The sequence below is a fragment of the Alexandromys fortis genome, unplaced genomic scaffold (genome assembly GCF_014885135.2).
Source record: "Alexandromys fortis isolate MF-2015 unplaced genomic scaffold, M_Fortis_MF-2015_v1.1 scaffold_47, whole genome shotgun sequence".
NCBI lineage: Eukaryota > Metazoa > Chordata > Mammalia > Rodentia > Cricetidae > Alexandromys > Alexandromys fortis.
In genome coordinates this window covers 9180062-9201452 of record NW_026067957.1, presented here as the reverse complement: position 1 = coordinate 9201452, position 21391 = coordinate 9180062, and the positions used below count along the sequence as shown (strand labels likewise).

The 21391-nt window shown below is 38.7% G+C and overlaps 1 protein-coding gene across 1 annotated transcript in view; it reads right to left on the bottom strand.

The window, feature by feature from the left end:
• Window positions 1-1528: 1528 nt before the first annotated feature.
• Mblac2 (metallo-beta-lactamase domain containing 2) overlaps window positions 1529-21391 on the bottom strand; it is a 32682-nt gene continuing 12819 nt past the window's right edge. The window contains exon 2 of the mRNA XM_050152418.1: window positions 1529-4967. Within this exon, the coding sequence (XP_050008375.1) occupies window positions 4582-4967 (386 nt within the window). The 3' untranslated portion in view covers window positions 1529-4581. The remainder of the gene's footprint in view (window positions 4968-21391) is intronic.

Below are 21391 nucleotides of genomic sequence, written 5' to 3'. Positions count from 1 at the left end.
TGATGATATTTTTCTTCTCAAACTGCATATTTTGCATTTCTTTTTGTCTTGCTTGCTCTTTTTCATTGTAGAATGGCCTAAGCGTATCACTAATAAGCATACAACAGAGTCAGTATCAGGCTACCTGTTGGAAACTCCTCCACTTAGTCACAGACAGATTCTTAGGACAAGGGCAGAAAGCAAACATATTCTTTGCCAAAATACCACAAGAATGGTCTCTAGCTCAGCTGCTAACAAGGGAAACCTCTTGAGCTGGGCTCCCACAGTCCACATTGCTCTTGGTAATATTGTCTTCCTACTTGGAAGTTCATTTACAGTGTTCAACCATTTTCTTTGTCTAAAGTTCCAACATCTTCCATATTCCTCTAAAAACAAAATAAAATACCATATGATCAGGCCTAGGAGAGCAGTAGCCCCCTCCTGGTACTAACTTCTGTCTTAGATGCTTTTCTATCACTGTAACAAAACATCATGGCCAAGGCAACTTATAAAAGAAAGCATTTAATTTGGGGCTCATGATTCCAGAGGATTATAGTACCATAAGGTGGGGAGCATGGCAGCAAGCAGGCAGGCAGGCATAGTGCTGAGGCAGAAGCCTAAAGTTTATATCTTGATCCACAAACAGAAGGGCAGAGGAAGCTAACTGGGGATGCAAGGGGCTTTTGAAATCTCAAAGCCTTCCTTCAGTGACACACCTCCTTCAACATGGCCACACCTCCAAATCCTTCCCAAACAGTTCCACCAACTGGGAGCCAAGCATTCAAATACATGAGCCTTTGAGGGACACTGTCATCCAAAATACCACAATTAATGTGTTGAAAGAGAGAGAGAGAGAAAATTTTAGTAGTTGATATGAAGAACCAGGTGAAACAGATTAAAGTTAGAAATATGAAGTCAGAAGATTGAGTCACAGCATGAATATGTTAGCATTTTTAAAGGAAAATCAGTATATCTTCTGTGCTTGACTCTGCATACTTGTGAGAAAAAATGGGAAAGCCAAGAGAGTTGTGCTGCAGACGAAATGTTTGTGTGTTCCTCAGTTCATGTTGAAACATACCACACAATATGGGGACACCCGCAAGTACATACAGCCTTTATAGCTGATTCTATGAATGATTCCTTCATTAAAGGGACAAGAGAGCCCTCTTCTCTTATGCCTTCTGCTCCTTAGTCACAGCAAGATGGCAGCAGTGTAGGAACTATGAAATGAGCCCTCCCCGAATTTGTTGGCATCTTGACTATGGAATTGCAACCAAAAAGTTTTACTGGAGATTTCAACCAAAAACTTGAAAAAGAACCCAAATTCAAAACTTGTCCCCCAAAATTGGAGAGAAGGGACTAGTAGATCTAACCAGAGCAATTTATGCAATAAAATGAAGTAAAAGGCATCAAAATATGAAGAAAGATAATCCATTTGAAGATACATCACCTTATATAAAATGTGTAAGGGTTCACCAAAAATTTCACATAGCATCTTTTCTCTAAGGTATTAAAAAGAAATTTGTTAATGGTATATAAAAAGCACCACTTGTACACTGAAATAAATGGCCACTTTAATAGTTACCACACCAAGGTTCACATACACTTATTGGAAAATTATAGGATATTTGTGCATGTCACATTCATATTACTATCCATATAAGAACAAACACATAAGCATTTATTCAACTACATCGGCATAGCACACAAGGTTTCAGTTTGTTTTAATTTTTCAGTTCAAAGGAGACATTAATTAAATAAAAAAGTAAAAGCTCACGAGTTCATTATTAGCAATATAAGTAAGAAAAATTATTTTGAAATGTCTAACATTTTGACAACTTTGAGTTACATTTACAATATTCTATTTCCAAAAATCATAAATCAAGGGTCACTGTCAGGGTGAAAATATATTTATTTTCTAAAAATGCTATTAGAATTTGATATTACTTGATTTATTCTTCATATATGTGACGTGTTGGAAAGTAAAAATATATGTGGCCAATTCTATGGGTTGTGCATGTTTAAGAGAGGGTACAGTTTGGTAGCAGACAAACCTGTGTTAAGTTACTAGCTTCATTCCTAGTCCATGCTGTATGACATGGTCAATTATGTCTCGATGCTGGAACTAGGATACAAATTTAAAATGCATCATGAATACTAAATGAGTACGAATTTACTTCCATATGTTTTACATGGTAGCAATACTGAAATATCACCATCTTACACTGCAATATAACTGGAAAACTGAAAGATTGGGGAAATCAACAAAAATATCAGCTTATACTGAGAACTGCACTTAACAAACAGGGAAACATCTTATCAGGAATAAATTTTTCCTAATAAAACTTAACGCCTACTCTATCCTGATTTTAAATAAATAACTAAATTATGATAAAACAGTCAATGATTAAGGACTTTTGGCTTTATTTTGTGCTGCTGATACAAAAATAATGGCTCTATTTAAGGCTTATTAAGTGATTGTAGCTGCCCTGAACCAACCTCTACTCTCAGTACTGTGTCATCAGTTGAAACAGACCCACTATCTTGAAGGACCAGGACAGAGTACTCACGATACTCCATATCTGAGCCAATCACGGCCTCCTTTCTGACTCTAATCCAAGGTTCATCTGCCTTTAGGAATATATACATATGCAATCACATATACAATCACAAACCCATCTTTTTCATGATAAATACACGGTACTTAGAAGGAACGAGATTCCAGAAAATTAAATTTATATGGTCACAAGGAATAGGCTAGTCCACCCAGCAATTCTTGAAACCCAAGGTTCAAATCTTTCCCAGCTTCCCTCCAACTCTGCTTCAAATATCCCCTTTTTAAGGGTCTCCCCTTACCCTACTTCACATCCTTCCCTATATCCTTTATACTGAAACATAATTTATATTAACTTCAACATGCCTATATTAGTTTTTGGGTTTTGTGGCCCTTAACATCCAGCTATAATGTGCGTGTGGTTTTTTTACTTTCAAACCTCCTAGCATTGTTTAGGACAGTGCTGTGTGTGTATGTGTGTGTGACCGTGTATGACTGTATGTTTGTGTATGTATATGTGTGACTGTGTGTGCATCTGCACAGTGCTGTATATGTATGTGTGTGATTGTATCTGTCTGTATTTCTGCATGTGTGTGTAACTATATGTCTGTCTGTGTGTGTGTGTACTCACACTTGTACATGTGTGCCTACTCAAAGAATAAAACAACTAAAGAACCTGGGTGTGTGCAGGATAAAAAAGTTGAATAACCTGGCAGAAACAAGAACTGCTGTTTTTTCCTAATATTAAATGATCTGATTTCCAAAAGTCGATCCATTTGGTCTAGAATATCAACAATAAAATGTTAATAATAAAAAATGTAGTGGGAATCTGTTTTAAAAACTTTTATGAAATACTCCAAAAGGCTTTTTGATAGGTTATTATTAAAAGCACCAAACCCAAACATTTTACGTAGTGTTGCTTAATAGTGGCTTCGTGTTTTCTATGACATATGAACAAAGACTTGTTTTCATTCATGACAAAGAATACTGAGCAGGAACAGGTGTTGTGAATCAGGATAAGAAGGCCATTTGCTCTCGTCAATACAGAATACATACACTGCAACTAATTTAAGAATTCTTCTGTGGTACGTAAACATGTTACATCAATCAAAAGAATGGTTGACATTAAGATGTCATAGATATCAGGAATTATTTTGGTACTGTAAAACATGACACAATACTGAAGCTGCTATTTAGCCAGAAAAATTTTGTTTATAATAGATATTAATACTAAAATAGGATATAATAAAAAATTATTCTCAATGTGTATATTTTCAAATTTGCCTGACAGTGTCCTTTCAGAAACCTGACAACCTGAAGTTAGGTTACATACATTGAATTCCACTTTCATGACGGAAAATATTACTTACACAATAACAAAAAACAGTAGTGTTTTACTGAAGCACTCTGCAATTCATTTTTAAAGCTTTGCATTACAACAAAAATTCATTGTACTGTTCATAAGTTAAATTATAGAGCATATTATGTCTTATACAAAGAAAAGGAAAAATTAAACAAGGAGGCATAAAATTCAGGATCATGAACATGGGATGTTTTAGCTGTCATTCTAAATGCTAATTTATATTGAGTTCTACTTTATTTTTGAACTCAAGAAACTTTATCTTTAAATAAAATACAAAAATAAAACCAAACATGAAGTGCAAGTATAGAACTGCATTTGATTCCTCTAGGCACCTGGGAAGTGCACTGAGGAGGAGCAAGGGCAAGCCTGGTGCTGCAGGGAGGGAGTGCATCCTTGCGGCCCACATCACTCCCCAGCATTCCCAGAGCAAACACTCTGAAACAGCAGCACTGGCCAATCACAAGCTCACGTAAGCGGCTTTTTCCTTGGAGAAAAGAAAAGGATACAAAACAACGACTGCTTTTCTTTATTTTTGTTTCCTCATTTTTAATCCTCTTTTTCTCTAATATACAACATGGTTATATAAAAGCACTTCTTGAAATGCTCACTAGTAACCATTTTAAACAACACAAGAGAACTGGGTTAATTTACACGTTAACGCAAACAAAATAAATCATTACAGATACTAAGGTGAGGTCCTAGAATTTGTTACGCGGAGGGCTAAACTTGCAAGCGACCTCATGGCAAAAGTAGACACTTTGTGGCATATCCCAGCTTTTGAAATATAGTTAGAAGCTAAACGGAAAAGCCTTTCAGCACCAAAGGTATTGAAGTGCCCAGGAAGCACCTTCTCCACCAGACCTGAGTCCACTAACTCTATGAGACGTTCACAAGTTCCAACATAGTCACTTATCCTGCTGTATGGGAGCCAGTCAATCAGAGATCCGTCATACACCACATCGCCACTGAAGAGAACCTTCCGGTCTTTGTCGTGTAAGCAAATACTGCCTCTGGAGTGGCCGGGCATGTGCATAACCGTGAGCTGTCTGTCACCAAGGTTGATTACATCCCCTACAACGAGAAATAGAAGTTACCAATAAATATATCACAGAATAGTTGACTTGAATCATTGAAAACAAAAGAAGAACATTAAATAGGTTTCAAGGAAATTGATGACATTGGCCTTACTTTCCTTCCACAAAGACTGTTTCTGCATGCACACACACACAGCTTGTGCGTGTGCGTGTGTGTGTGTGTGTGGTGTGTGCACATGTGTGGTGGTACATGGATGCGTCTATGTTCATGCCTGCAAATGTGTGTGGAGGCCAGAGGTAGATATATCTTTATTGTATATTTACTTCACTCTTATTTTTAAGACTGAACCTGGAGCTCATTAATTGGACAAGACTAGCAGGCAGTGCACTCCAGAGATCCTGTTGTTTCTGCCTTTTGCATTACGTCATGTTTATTCCACAGGTGATAGGAATCAAACACAGGTCTCCATGGTTGCACGGCAAGCCTTTTACTGAGTGGGCCACTCTCCGGCCCCGATACTGTGCTTCTTAATGCTAATTTAAAATAGGTAGCCTTGGGGCTGGAGCAACAGCTCAGAGGTTAAGAACACTTGCTGTTCTTCCTTCCGGGTGACTCAGGTTCAGTTCTCAGCAACCACGCCAGTCAGTTCCAGCTACAATGAGATCCCCACCTCCAGCCTCCATGAGTACCTGCGCTCGCATGAACATACCCACATGTAGACACCTACACTTAATTTAAAAAGATAAAACAAACTCCTATATAAATGGTCTTTATTTCACTTCTGTTGTTTTATAGACCAGTATTTGACAGATTAGCTATTGCCCAAGTAACTAATATCAGATGCTACCTCTACGAGTTATTAAAACAAAATTTTAAAAATGATTATCCTGTGGTCAAATATTTTTTAAGGTTTCTTGCTTTAAAGAAAATTAATCACATTTCTTTTGTGTAAGCTTCAAAGACCTATTAGCATGCCAACAATATTGCAGATCTCGATAGACACAGCTGTAGAATTTTCCAAACTCACTGGCCCATGAACCTTCTACTCCAGCACGGGGGTGGCAGCACTACCCTGGAGCACAGTCTGGGAATGTGGTTACAGTGAAATGCACCACACTTTGCCTCTCATGTTGTCCTGTGGGGGCTGGGGCTTGAGGGAAAAGTGCACGTGGAGATGCTCTGTGTAATGCTATTTCTGTGAACAATGTAAGTTCATCCTCGTTTGTCACCCAGGAACCCCCCCCCCAACCTTCTGTCACTCCAGTTAAACTTCTTCAGGCTTCCCTGCTACCATCCTAATTGGGTATACTCTTGGATTCCTCACAATGACCGACAGATGGGGAAATGGAGGCACACAGGGGAAGGAAAACTGTAGTTTAACTTGGATTAAATCAAGTACTAACCCAAAGTAAATGATTATCTACTTATAAAGATTCTTACTGTGATCTCTAGTGTAAATAAAACATCAGAAGACAATGAACTAAAACGTTAACAAAGGAATTAAATGGTATAAAAATTAAGAAAAACAATAAATAAATGAAAGAAGACTAAAAATAAATAACATACAACCATGAAAAGAACAAACATAAAGCCAACTGTATCATTAGATATGAATAGAAAACCCTCTAACTGTGATCAGAGGTAGATTAACTATGATCAGAGGTGGTACAAAGCTGCCAAGAGAGGATCTTATAAAGTCAATGGATCATAAAAAAATATATGCCACATAAACATTAATGATATCAGAATTAGAATGTCTTTTTTTTTTTTCTTTCCCAAGACAGGGTCTCTCAGTAGCCACAAAGCCAGTACTGGAACTTGCTTTGTAGACCAAGCTGGACTTGAACTTACAGATCCACTTGCATTTGCCTCCCAAATTCTGGAATTAAAGGCATACACTGCCCAGCTAACATGGCTATCTTAATGCAAGACAAAAATAAATTTTTGTCTAGGAAATATAACCAAAGTGAAGAAATAGATTTTATGAGGCTATATTAGGTCAATACACTAAAAGAAAAAAATTATATATGAATATTGACCTAAAACCAATACTAAAAGTATATGATAGGAAAACTAAAAATTCAGCCATGAGTGATATGTCCAACCTAAAATCTCAGCACTTGAGAAAATGAGGCATGAGTTCTGCCGTAACTCATGGTTAGCTTGGCAAACAATGATTTCCAAGCCATCCTGAGCTACAAAGTGAAAACCTATCTCAAAAAGACCAACTTAGATTAACAAGTAACTTTATCTTTAACTTCAACAGAATTAAAAGTCCCTCTCTGAATAATTCAAAAACAAGAGAGAGTTAAGACTTAACTAATTGATCAGAGTACAGAAGAAATAACCTAACTAGAAATAATGAAAATGTATAGTGCATCTTAAATAATCAAAGATAGTAATAAATTAAGAAGACAGCAAAAATGAATATGGGAAATATCCACAGATGTAACCATCACACTTCTACACAGCTTATGAAACCAGAAAGAATTAAGTATCCTAGGTTGAAGTAAGTTGGATGGAATCAGAACATACCCAAATTTGTGGAAACTGGTAGAGTAGTTTTTTAAATTGCTTTAAATGCCTATTTTATAAATTATTAAGTATTGAGCTCAGTTCTAAAGATGCTATCATAAGAAGATAAAGGCAAATCAAACACAAATGTGTACTAAGAAAGAAGCAATAGCTGGCTGCGGAGTTAAATTAGTCACAATGCCTGCCACAAAATTATGAGGAGCGGAGGCTGGATCATCAGCACCCATGTGATAGTTGGGTATGGTTACATGCATTGGTAATAGCACAGGATGAGTGGAGGCAGGAAGGTTCCTGGAGTTTTCCGGCCAGCCAATCTAGCCAATCCGGTTCAGTAAAAGATTCTGTCTCAACAAACAAGGTATGGAGGCAGACTGAAGAATATACTCAATGCAGACCAATTAAGAGAAGTGCTGCTCTTGCGGAGGACCTGGGACAGTTTCCCAGTGGCGGCTGGAACTTTGGTTCCAGGGGCACTGACAGGCCTCCTCAGCACTAGGCATGTAGTACACATGTAGAAATGCAGGAAACATTCATACACATAAAATGCAAAAAATAAATCTTGCTTTTATAAAAAGAGCATCTAAAAATAAAATAGCAAACAAACATCATTAGAGAAAAATCAGGGACAAACTGATTTTTGAAAAATGCAACAAAATTAATATAACCTTATCTAGAGAAATCAAAACAAAAATTGAAAAAAAAAAAGACACATTGCCAAAATGAAGAATGAAAGAAGGGAAGGGAAGGTCTAAAGGCAGGAAGAGGGGAGCTGAAATTACCAATTAAGACAGCTTGTTAGAAGCTAAAGTCACACAACCAGACAAAGGTGAACACTCAGGTGATGGAGGAAGGTAATTGGTTAATTATAATAAACGAACTGCTTGGCCTCATAGCTTAGAACATAGATGGGAGGAGTAAACAGAATAGAATTCTGGGCGGAAGAGGAAGTGAGGTCAGACTCTGCTCTGCTCCCGGAGAGACCCGACAGCTCTGCTGGACACCATGCTCAACTCTCCCAGGATGGACAGAGGCTAGAATCTTCCTGGTAAGCGCACCTTGGAGTGCTTACACGCATTATTAGAAATGGGCTAGTCCAGGTGCGAGAATTAGCCTGTAAGGGCTAGAGTTCATGGGCCAAGCAGTTCTTAAATGAATACAGTTTGTGTGTTGTTATTTCGGGCATAAGCTAGCCAAGCGGCCGGGGTGTTGGGGTCGCAGCCCCACCGCCGATCCTTATTTCAACACTCAGGAAGAGAAAAACCCACTCTCTTCCTCCCAGAGAAGGAGGAAGTGCATCAAAATAACAAAAGGAGTGACAGGGCAGTGGACCCAGTTCATTTCCCCTTGTACCTGGCTAGCGCCAATACTCAAAACTCATCAAACTGCAGCTCATTGTTTTCTGCTTTGCTGGTATTGTGGTCTTGCTATTTGGCTTCTAAAACTTTGTAATTTCATGGGCTATGATCAAGACACCAAACCTAAGACTCGCATAGAAAATCTGATCAGAGATTTAGAGCATAAAATCCTCAAATACATTGAAAGACCCTCAAAGAGAACCTTCACTCAGGAGGAGACCCCGGGATCCCAGGAACAGTCCGAGACCACAGGCTGCAATCAGCAAGAGGTTTATTGAGTATACACAGGTACCTGCGGGCGGCAAAGTCTCTTTGGAGAACTTGCGCGCCCGCAGACTGGGAGAATGTCTTTTTATAGGAAAGAGGGTGGCAAAAGCAGGTTTACAGAAGTAGAAGTGTGGTTATTGGTTGGTTGGAATGAGGCAAGGGGCATAAATGGTTTTTCCTCTCCCAGCACAGATGGCAACAGATATCCTGTTCTTATTTTACAGATATCCTGTTTTGCAGACATCCTATTTCACAGATATCCTGTTTTGTAGATGTTGTATTTCACAGATATCCTGTTTTGTAGATGTCCTATTTTACAGATATCCTGTCTTGCAGATAGGGGCCCTGACCTCACCCTGCACTTACATTTGTTTTTTGTCAAAGCCTTGCAAAATGACGTTACAGTAGCTAAGCTGGGGTCTTTCATAGGGGCAACTGTTCCTTTTGTGAACTGCTAACATTCTAAGTTTGGCTCATGTGCCGACTACAGGTATCCTGTTTTCCTAAGCAAACGGGATGTTCTCATGAGAGCAGGCTAGCTGCAGGTCCTGAGGGGGTCCTGAGGGTCTCAAGCAAAAAGGACGTTCTCATGGGAACAGCTGACTGTAGGTCCTGATAACCTTTCAAACAGACAGGACGTTCTCACAGGAGCATACTAACTGCGGGTTCTGAGAGCAGGTCTGTAGGGTCTTTCAACATGAATATCCAAGCACAGTGGACATTTAGCATCCTAAACAGCCATGACTAAAAAAGAACCCTCTGCAGCCTATTATGGTCAAGATGCGAAAACCACAGAACAAGAAACAATATTAGAGCTATAAGAAAAAGATACCAACTGACATTCAAAAGCAAACACAGAAAAACATCAGACCTCTCCAAAGAATAAAGTCATGAAAATGTGAATGATATATTTCAAGTCTGAAGGTAAATAATGTCTAAGCAAGCTATATTCCAGGCTATCTTTTAAGATCAACAGATAAAGATGTTTCAAGACCTTTACAAGGTAAAGATTCATTACCACCCAGTCAGCATTACAGAATATATCCAAATTCAAATCACAGAGAAGAAATACAGGATTAATTACCACAACACAGGAAATAATACATTAATGACAGTAACAGATGCAGGAAAACAAAACAGGCAATGGATCAATCGTAACCAAATTACTCAGCCCTCAAACCTTAACTGATATGGGGAGGAAAAAAAATAACAAACAACAACAAAATCAACCAGAAAACAACCAATGAAATGACAAGAATTAGTAAACTCTATATAGTAACCCTAGACAGAAATTAGAAAACTCTATATAGTAACCCTAAATGTTTTAGCTCTACAATTTAAAGGGCTATACTAGCTGTTTGGATTTACATAGCACGATTGAACTATACGTTGTCTAAAAGAAACACACATCACTGGCAAAGACACAGACGAGAGGGAAAGGATGAGTAGCAAGTGCTCAGCAAAGAAGCTGGCCTAGCCACTCTTGGGTAAGACAGCCCTGAAGCCAAAATTAATCCAAAGAGATAAAGCAGTTCAGTACATGTCAATGATGGGAACAATTCATCAAGAAGATGGAATTGTTTTGGCTAAATATGCATCATATATTGGGGCTCTGAATTTATACAACAAACACTAACAGACATAAAAGGACAGTGGGTCCTAATAAAGGGAAGGGTTAGCTTCATATAGCACTTATCTTTAGAGAGGTTACCCACACTAAAAGCCACTAAAGGAATGTTAGGATCTACACTAAATGTCAAATGAACAACTATAGAATTTTCTTTTCTTTTCTGCATACATTCTTCTGAGCAGCCCATAAAACCCTCTCTGGCATAAATCATATTTTAGACATAATGTGTGTGTCTACAAATTAAAAAAAAAGAAGTAATTTGTGCATTTTATCAAATTATAATTGAATAAAGCTAGAAACCAGTAAGAAGAGAAATGACAGAGACTATGCCAACAAAGGGTGGACTGGACAGCATGCTTTTGAATGACCAGTGGGGTTAATTCTAAACTGAGGCAGAGAAATGGCTCAGCAGTTAAGAGCACTAGCTGCTCTTCCCGAAGACCCATGTTCTACTCCCAGCACACACATGGAAGCTCATAACCATATGTAACTCCAGTCCCTGGGCATATCTAAGACCTTTCCTGGCCCTATATGGTTACGCAGACACATATGTGGATAAGACATCCATACACATAAAATAAAAAAAAATAAAAAGTTAAATCTTAGAATCAAACAAAAATTAAAGCATAACAGCAAAGGAAGTTCTAGGAGGAAAGAGCTAATAAATGGGAGTGATTACACTGAAGAGGCGTAATCTCAAGCATTTAACAGTGCACATCCAGGTCTTAAAGAACAAGAACAAGCCAAGCCCAAGAGCAGTAATGGCAAGGAAAGAAAGAATTGGAGCAAAAATTTAATGAAACAGAAACCAAAAGAATAGAACGAATCCATTAAAAAAAAAAAGGACTGGCTCTTTGAAAACAAAATAAACAATATCAATTAACTGCTTTCCAAGTTAGCACAGAGAAAGACAAGACCTAAATCCTTAAAATTACAGATGAAAGGGGGAATATTAGGAAGCCTCAGAGAGAGAGGTAGCATGGCACTGACCCTACTAAGGCCAGAAGGGCCAGAGAGAGAAGGAGTAAGAAGCCCAGAAGCACCAACAGCAGAAACAATATTAAGAAGTTTCTCTGGGGGCTGGAAAGATGGCTCAGAGGTTAACTGCACTGGCTTCTGGCTGCTCTTCCAGAGGTCCGGAGTTCAATTCCCAGCAATCACGTAATGACTCAAAAAATCATCTGTAATGAGGTCTTGTCCCTTCTTCTGCTGAGTAAGCGCACATGCAGACATAACACTATATATCATAAATAAATAAATAAATAAAAACATGTGCCCTTGGGGTTCATTCATTTAAAAAATTAATATTAAAAAAAAGAAGTTTCTGGGAAAGAGCACCTGTGTCCCAGCCACCATCCAGTGCCATCCTCCGTATGAGATACCCCACCACATCAGCAATCACCAGAGCCCTGGCCCCACCTGCACCAGAAGAAGTGACCACCTGAACCTTGCACCACCTGTACTGACAGCTCCTGAAGGAGTGATCAATGGAGCCACAGCCACCAACTGCACCAAAAGAAGAAAGATCCCTGAAACACAGCCTTTGCCTGTACTCACTAGAGGAAGAGATGAGTAGACAACAGGGTAAGAATACACTCAACAACAAAAGAGCAATACAGCACCACCAGAAACTAGTGGCTCTACAACAGCAATACCTGAACATTCCAACACAGATGAAGAAGAAAATGACCTTAAAAACAAATGACTTTATGAAGATGGTCGAGGCCCTTAGAGAGGAAATGAAAAATTCCCTTAAAGAAGTGGAAGAAAAAAAAAAAGGAAAAAAAATCAACAAATCTTTTAAAGAGAGTCAAGAAAACCACAATCAAACACATGAAGGAAACAGTTCAAGACTTGAAAATTGAAATAGAGGCAATAAAGAAAACACAAACCGAGGGAAGTCTGGAAATGGAAAATCTGGGTAAACAAACAGGTGCAAGCATAATCAACAGAATGTAAGAGATGGAAGGATCTCAGGTGTTGAAGACACCATAGAGGAAATAGATTTCTCCATCAAGGAAAATGTTAAATCCAACAAAAGCTTAACACAAAATATTCAGGAAATCTAGGACCCCATGAAAAGACCAAAGCTAAGAATAAAAGGGATAGGAGAACTCCAACTCATAGGCACAGAAAATATATTCAACAAAATCATGGAAAGTCAGTTTCCCAACCTAAAGAAGGACATGCCTATGAAAGCACAACAAACTTACAGAACACCAAACAGACTGAGCCTAAAAAGAAAAGTCCCCACACCACATAATAATTACACCTGACTTCTCAATTGAAACCATGAAAGCCAGAAGGTCCTAGCCAGGTGTTATGCAGACACTAAGAGACCACAGATGTTATCCCAGACTCAGCAAAACTTTCAATCACCATAGATGGAGAAAACAAGATATTCCGTGACAAAACCAGATTTAAACAATATCTATCCACAAATCCAGCCCTGTAGGAGCTGTAGAAAGTATTAGATGGAAAACTCCAACCCAAGGTGTAGGGCCCAGGTCTACCCTTGTTCCTGGGGTGCATCTTGAGGACAGTTTCTGGTCAGCTAACTAAAGCATTCTGTTTGTTCCTGTGCTTCCCCTCTGCCCTGCCTGGTGATTAGCTGTAGGGCATTGTTGACTCCATCTTTGGTATGGTAATTTCCCACCTGCCTGGGCAGAAATCCTTGTGCAGCAGCTAGGTATATAAGGATTTCTCCAAAGTTGAATAAACAGCATTTGGCTGATCTCCTTTTGACTGACCCAGGTCTCTTTGTGTGTTCTTTCAATCTCCAGGCCCTTGCTCGACTCGCGTATGGTACAGTGGCGCTCGAACTGTACAGAGGGGGTAACACAGAATTGGGTGTTACACCAAGGAAGTTAGCTGTACCCACAAAAACACAGGCAACAGATGATCTCACAGCAGCAAATCCCAAAGAAGGGAAACACATACACACACACACAATGCCACCACCAACAATAAAAACAAAAATAACAGGAACTAGTAATCACTGGTCATTAACATCCCTTAATATAAATGGACTCAATTCACCTATAAAAAGACACAGGCTAACAGACTGGATATGAAAACAGAATCCATCCTTCTGTTGCATTCAAGAAACACACCTCAACCTCAAAGACAGACATCGCCTCATGGTAAAGAGCTAGGGGAAAAAATTTCCAATCAAATGGACCTACGAAACAAGCTGCTGTAGTTATATCCTAATATTTAACAAAAGAGGCTTAACACTAAAATTAATCAAAGGAAAGAAAGAAATACATTTCATAAGCATCACAGGAAAAATCCATAAAGAGGAAATCTCAATTTTGAACATCTATGCCCTGAATACAAGGACACTCACGTTTGTAAAAAAAAAAAAAATTACTAAAGCTTAAATCACACATTAAATCCCCACACTAATAGTGGGAAACTTCAGCATCCCACTCTCACCACTGGACAGGTGACCCAAACAGAAACTTAACAGAGATATAAGGGAATTAACAGATGTTATGATTCAAATGGACTTAACAGACATCTGTAGAACATATCACCCAAACACAAAAGAATATACCTTCTTCTCAGCACCACATGGAACCTTCTCAATTATTAACCCCATAATCAGTAACAAAGCAAACCTCAACAGATACAAAAAAATTAAAATAGTGCCATGTATCTTATCTGATGCACCACAGCTTAAAATTAGAATTCAACAGCAATACTAACCTCAGAAAGCCCACAAACACATGGAAATTGAACAATGCTCAACCATATCACCCTTGGGGAAAGAAAGAAAGAAAGAAAGAAATGAATGAATTAAAGACTTCTAAAATTCAATGAAAATGACCACATAACATACCCAAACTTATGGGACATAATGAAAACAGTGGTAAGAGGAAAGTTCACAGCACTAAATGCCTTCATACAGAAGCTGGAAAAATCTCACACTAGTAAATTAACAGAAAAGCTGAAAGATCTAGAACAAAAAGAAGCAAACTCATCCAGAAGGAATAGCCAGCGGGAAATAATCAAATTGAGGGCTGAAATCAATAAAACAGAAACAAGGAAAACAGTACAAAGAATCAAAGAGACAAGGATTTGGTTCTTTGAGAAAATCAACAAGATTGACAAACCTTTACCCAAACTAACCAAAAGGCATAGAGAGAATATCAAAATAAACAAAATCAGAAATAAAAAGGGGTACATAATAACAGATACAGAGGAAATCCAGAGAATCATTAGGTCATACTACAAAAAATCTGTACTCCAAAAATTGGAAAACTTAAAAAAAAATGGACAACTTTCTGGATAAATATCATTTACCAAAATTAAATCAAGACTAGATAAACAAATCAAAAAGATCTATAATTCATAAAGAAATAGAAACAGCCATCAAAAGCCTCCCAACCAAAAAAAGCCAGAACCAGATTGTTTCAGCACAGAATTCTACCAGAATTTCAAAGAAGAGCTAATACCAATACTCCTCAAATTATTCCACACAATAGAAACAGAAGGAATATTGTCAAACTCTTTTTATGAGGCTACAGTTATTCTGATACCTGAACCATATAAAGACATAACAAAAAAAATTACAGACCCATCTCCCTCATGAACATTGAGGCACAATTACTCAATAAAATACTGGCAAAAACAGAATCCAAGAACACATCAGAAACATCATCCACCATGATCAAGTTGGCTTCTTCTCACAGATGCAGGGATGGTTTAACATACAAAATTCCATCAATGTAACCCACCATACAAACAAACTGATAGGAAGAAAAAAAGCACATGATCATCTCATTACATGCTGAAAAAAGCCTTCAACAAAATCCAACACCTCTTTATGATAAAGGTCTTGGAGAGATCTGGGATACAAGGAACATTCCTAAACATAATAAAGGCAATATACAGCAAACCAACAGCCAACACCAAATTAAATGCAGAGAAACTCATAGCAATTCCACTAGAATCAGGAACAAGACAAGGATGTCCATTCTCTCCATATCTATTAATATAGTACTCGAAGACCTAGTTAGAGTAAAAGACAAGAAAGGAGATCAAGGGCATACAAATTGGAAAGGAAGAAGTCAATCTTTCACTATTTGCTGATGATATTAAAGTATACATAATTGACTCAAAAAATTCTACCAGGGAAATCCTACAGCTGATAAACANTGGTTAAGAGCACGGACTGAGACTCCAGAGGACACTGGTTCAGTTCTCAGCAACCACATGACAGCTAACAACTGGTAACTCTTGACAGCCTCACACATGCAGGCAAAACACCAATGCACATAAAATAAAAATAAATAAAGTATTGCCAGGCGGTGGTGGCATTAAGCCTTTAATCCCAGCACTCAGGAGGCAGAGACAGGAAGGATCTCTGTGAGTTCAAGACCAGCCTGGTCTACAGAGCTAGTTCCAGGACAGGCTCCAAAGCTAAATAGAGAAAACCAAAAACAAATAAAACACCTGAAGGAGCACAATATGACGACACACAGCAAAAAGAACAGGCAAGAGGGACCTGGGTGTAGCTCAGCTTGTGCCGGCTCATATTAGAAGGCCTAGGCTTTGCAAAGAGGGTCTGAGAGATTAATAAACAAATGTTTTAGGCCGGGAGTGGTGGCATATGCCTTTAATCGCAGCACTCAGGAGACAGAAGCAGATCTCTGTGAATTTGAGCTCAGCCTGGTCTACATAACACATTCAGGGCCAGCCAGAGCTACATAGTAAGATGCTGTCTCAAAAAAGAAAGAAGTGTTTTCCAGTTTGGCATTGGCATAAAAACAGACAGGTGGACCAATGGAATTGAATCTAAGACCCTGATATTAATCCATACAACTTTGAACACCTCAGTTTTTACAAAGAAGCTAAAAATATAAAATGGAAGATAGAAAACATCTTCAACAAATGGTGCTGGCATACCTAGATATCGACATGTAGAAGAATGTAAAGAGATCCATGCACAAGACTCAAGTCCAAATGGATCAAAAACCTCAACATAAATCCATCCACATTGAACCTCATAAAAGAAAAAGTGGGAAGTACACTTGAACACATTTGTACAGGAGACCACTTCCTAAATATAACATCAGTAGCACAGACACTGAGAGCAACAACTAATAAATGGGACCTCCTTCGGTAAAGCAAAGGACACAGTCAACAAGACAAAGCGACTGCCTGAAAATGGGGAAAGATCTTCTCCAACTCCACATCCAACAGAGGGTTGATCTCCAAAATATACAAAGAAAAAAAGAAGCTAGACATCAAACCACCAAATAATCCAATTAAAAAACAGGGTACAGATTACAGATTAAACAGATTTGCTCAACAGTAGAATCTCAAATGGCCAAAAGACATTTAAGGAAAATACAAATCAAAACAACTCTGAGATGCCATCTTACACCAATTAGAATGACTATGTTCAGAAACACTGATGACAGCTTATTCTGGAGAGGTTGTGGAGTAAGAAGAACACTCCTCCATTGCTGGTGGGATTGCAAATTTGTACAGCCATTGTGGAAATCAGTATGGGGATTTCTCAGAAAATTAGGAATCAGTCTACTTCAAGACCCAGCAATACCACTTTGGGGTATATACCCAAAAGAGGCACAATCACACCTGTGATATATCTACTCAGATATATTACAGAATATCTGCTCAGCAATGTTTATAGTAACATTGTTTGTCATAACCAGAACCTAGAAACAACCTAAATGCCCCTTGACCGAAGGATAGATAAAGAAAATGTGGTACATTTACACAATGGAGTACTACTCAGCAGTAAAAGAACAATGACATCTTTAAATTTACAGGCAAATGGATGGAACTAGAAAAAAAAATCCTGTGTGAGGTAAACCAGATCCAGAAAGCCAAATATAGTATGTATTCATTCATAAATGGATATCCAATATAAAGCAAAAGATAACAAGCTAAGCATGGGAGCAATAATAAGAACAAAGGGATTAAGACCATGATGGAGATACCCACAGAGTCAGCTGACCTGAAATGGTGGGAGATCACTAACTCCAGACTGACAACCTGGGAAACCTGAGAAGAACCAAAGTAGGCTCCCTGAATACAGGTGACCGTGGTGTGGCTTCGGCAGTATATGAGGCCACTGGCATAGGACCAGGGTCTAACTCTAGCATGAACTGACTTTGTGGAGCCCATTCTCTATGTAGAGATACCTTGCTCAGTCTAGGCACAGGGAGGGAGGGCTTTGGTCCTGCCTCTATGAGATGATGAGACAAACTTAGCTGACTTTCCAGGGGAGGCTTTAACCTCTCTGAGGAGTATACGGGGTGGGGTGGGGGAGTGGGGGAAAGTGGGGAGTGGGAGGAGAGGAGAGAGGGGGAACTGGGATTGGTACAAAATTTTAATTAATTAATTAATTTTTTAAAAAGAAAAAAGATAAGGAGGACATTACGGAAATACCAATAAAATTTCTGAGATAATTAGGAAATACTTTGAATACACATTAAAAAACACACAAATGACCTACCAAAATTTAATCAAGAAAATATAAACATCTGAAAGATAGGTATATAAAGCCAAGGTCAGAGCTATAATAAAGAGATTTACAACATGAAAAGCTCAGGACAGATGTCTACTAGGCCTTTAAAGAAAAATTAAAACCAATTCCTTGAAGTATTCCATAAGATACAAAGGGGAAGAAAACTTTCAAACTCATTCTATGAGCCAGTATTATGCTGATAACCAATCAGATAAAGACACAATGTTAAAACTATAAACCAATTTCCCTGAGGAACACACACGCAAAAATCACAAATAAAATACTTGCCAATCAACAGCCTCAAAGGCCACAGCAGGCCCAGCTGTTTCCTCTCTGCCTGATGTTCAGACAGATGCAAAGCTCCCAACTACTGCTGCAGTGGCAGGTCTGTCTGTCTGCTTCCTGCCATGACCACAGACTGACCCCTGAAAACTACAGAAGCCCCTAACTAAATGTTTTGTTTTATAAGAGCTTTCTTGACAGAGGTGTCTCTTCACATCAACAGAATAGTAACTAAGACACAGGGTCTTATTATGTAGCCTTGGATGGCCTGGAATTCCTTATATACATCAGTTTGGCCTCAAACTCACAGAAATCTACCTGTTTCTGCCTCTCAAGTACTAGAATTAAAGACATGCATCATTATATTGAGTCATCAGAGAATTATTAAATATGGTTAAATATGAAACAAATACTTTCAACAAAGCAGCAGGATACAAAACTGTTGAGAAAAATTAGATAGCATATTTATGAAAAAAGAAATCAGAAAAAAACATATAATTTAAAAAGTAAAACACTTAGAAATAAAGCTAACAAAGAAGTTTAAAGTCTTCTATAATGAAACTGAAGAAAAAAAACTTAAAAAGACACTAGAAAACAGAAAAAAAGTCATATGTGAGTTCCTTTTTCTGATGTTGTTAGCAAAATACCCTGACAAAAGCAACTTTAAAAAAGGTCATCGTGGTTCAGTGTTCAAAGCACAGCCTATCACAGCAGGGACTGAGAGGAAGCCGGAGCTTGGAGCAGCTGGGCACACTGCACCCATAATCAAGAAGCAGAGAGAGATGCTGTGGGATACTTGTACAGTGTAAAAAGGTATCGCTGTGACTGGCATAACAAAAGCTGAACTGTCAATAATAGGGAAGAGGCTAGGCCGGACTTCCAGGTACAGAGAGGAAACTAGGAAGAAGGAGACACAGGAGATGCGGCGGAAGCAGAACAGGAAATACAGAGGTGAGGTAATGAGCCATGTGACAGAACGCAGATTAATATAAATAGATTAACTTAATTTTAATTAACTTAAGAGCAAGTGGGACAAGCCTAAGCTAAGGCCGAGCTTTCATAATCAATAATAAGTCTCTGTGTTGTTATTTGGGAGCTGGCTAACAGGACAGAAAAAATAAACTACAGAGAAATGAATGAATGCTGTTGCTGCTGACCAGTTATTTCTTCATCTTACACAGCTCCACATTCCTCAGCCAAGGAATGGTCCTGCCCACTATTAAGACAGACCTTCCCACATCACTGATTGTAATGTAATCAAAATAATGCTCCACAGGCCCAGAGCCCTACCTCCAAGGTGATTCTAGATTCTATCAAGATAATAACACCCATTAGAGCCCCCCAAGCTTAAACTGCAAGAGTCACGATGATGGCTGTGTTACCAAGAATGACCTAGAGATTTAATGCAATCACCATCAAAATACAAATGGAATTCACAAAAGAACTAAATAAAAATTCTAAAATTTATAATGAAGCACAAAAGACTTTGACTAACCAAAGCAATATTAAGCAGGAAGACAATATCCCATATGTAGTTTCAAGTTACACCTCAGGACTGTAGAAGCAATATCAGCATTTAATGGCACAAAACAGATGTCAGATCAATGGAGAAAAGTAGAATATCCAGACATAATAAATGTAACTGTAGCCACCTAATTTTCAACACATTTGTGAAAAATACACATTGGGAAAAAAAAGTCTCTTCAATGAACTCTGCTGGGAAATGGGATATTTACATGTTGTGTGACATTTCCTGGAGAAACATAACCAAACATTTGTTATTCCTCAGACAGCAGAGACAATGGGCCAAAGAAACTTCCATCCAAACTCAACCTGATGTATCAATCAGCTTCGGGAGTTACTTACAGGAACATGGATAACTCAAGACATTGCATCACTGTAAAGTCTGATCCAACCTGGGTGCTGCATCCGTAAGTCCCCTTCAGATAACTGTCCACATCCTGTAACTCTGCACCGGCAAGACTACGTGCAGCCGTCTGTGTGAATGCAGGAGTGGAAGGCTGTGTGATGGTAGAATCCTAGGTTAGGGGTCTGGTGACTCTCTTCCTGCTTGCAGAACTAGCTATGATTGTAATGTTTCACTTATTTCCCTGCAGAGACTATGAGTAAGAGTCCAGGGAGGGTCACAGCAATCTCTGCTCCATGGCAGCTAACGGTCACACTACACTCGGAGAGATTGGCCATTCCCCAACACAGCACTCCCAACAATGAGAAATGGAGTCCTGTCTTTTACTCTGTACAAAAATCATTCAAAGTCAAGGATGGGTCACCGATAGGAGACCTGAAACTGTAAAACTGCTGAGGCAAAACACACAGAGAGGCAGAGAGAGGCAATAACCTTCTCAAACGGCTTCCATTAGCTCAGGAAATAACTGTACAAATTGACAAATAATACTACATGAAACTCAATAGCATTTGCACAACAGGGGGAACAGTTAGCAAAGTGGAAGAGACAGTAAACCGTGGGAGCAAGTCTTGACAGGGCATGTGGCACAGGATTAACAGTGAGAACCGATAACGAAGGAGACACCCAACAGAAATTTAAGCAAGAAATTTAAGCTAGTTTGGGCTATGTTGAGATTGTCCCTAAAAACAAGGAAGAGGAGGTAATGGTGGTATGGAGGAGGTGGAGGAGGAAGCATGAAATTATCTCAAAACACATCAAAAAATTTTATGAAACCCTCAGCAAACTTCCAGCAAAGCAGACACAGAAGGGGAGGTAGTTTGATAATAGGTACCTCGGAACACCTACAGGCAGTATTTCTCTCAATAATTGTTATGGTTTTGGTCCCTTTAAGAGACAGGCCACACCCACTCCCTCCCCCATCCGCTGAGGCAGGCTGTTCTTCAGCTTCCGGCCTGAGCT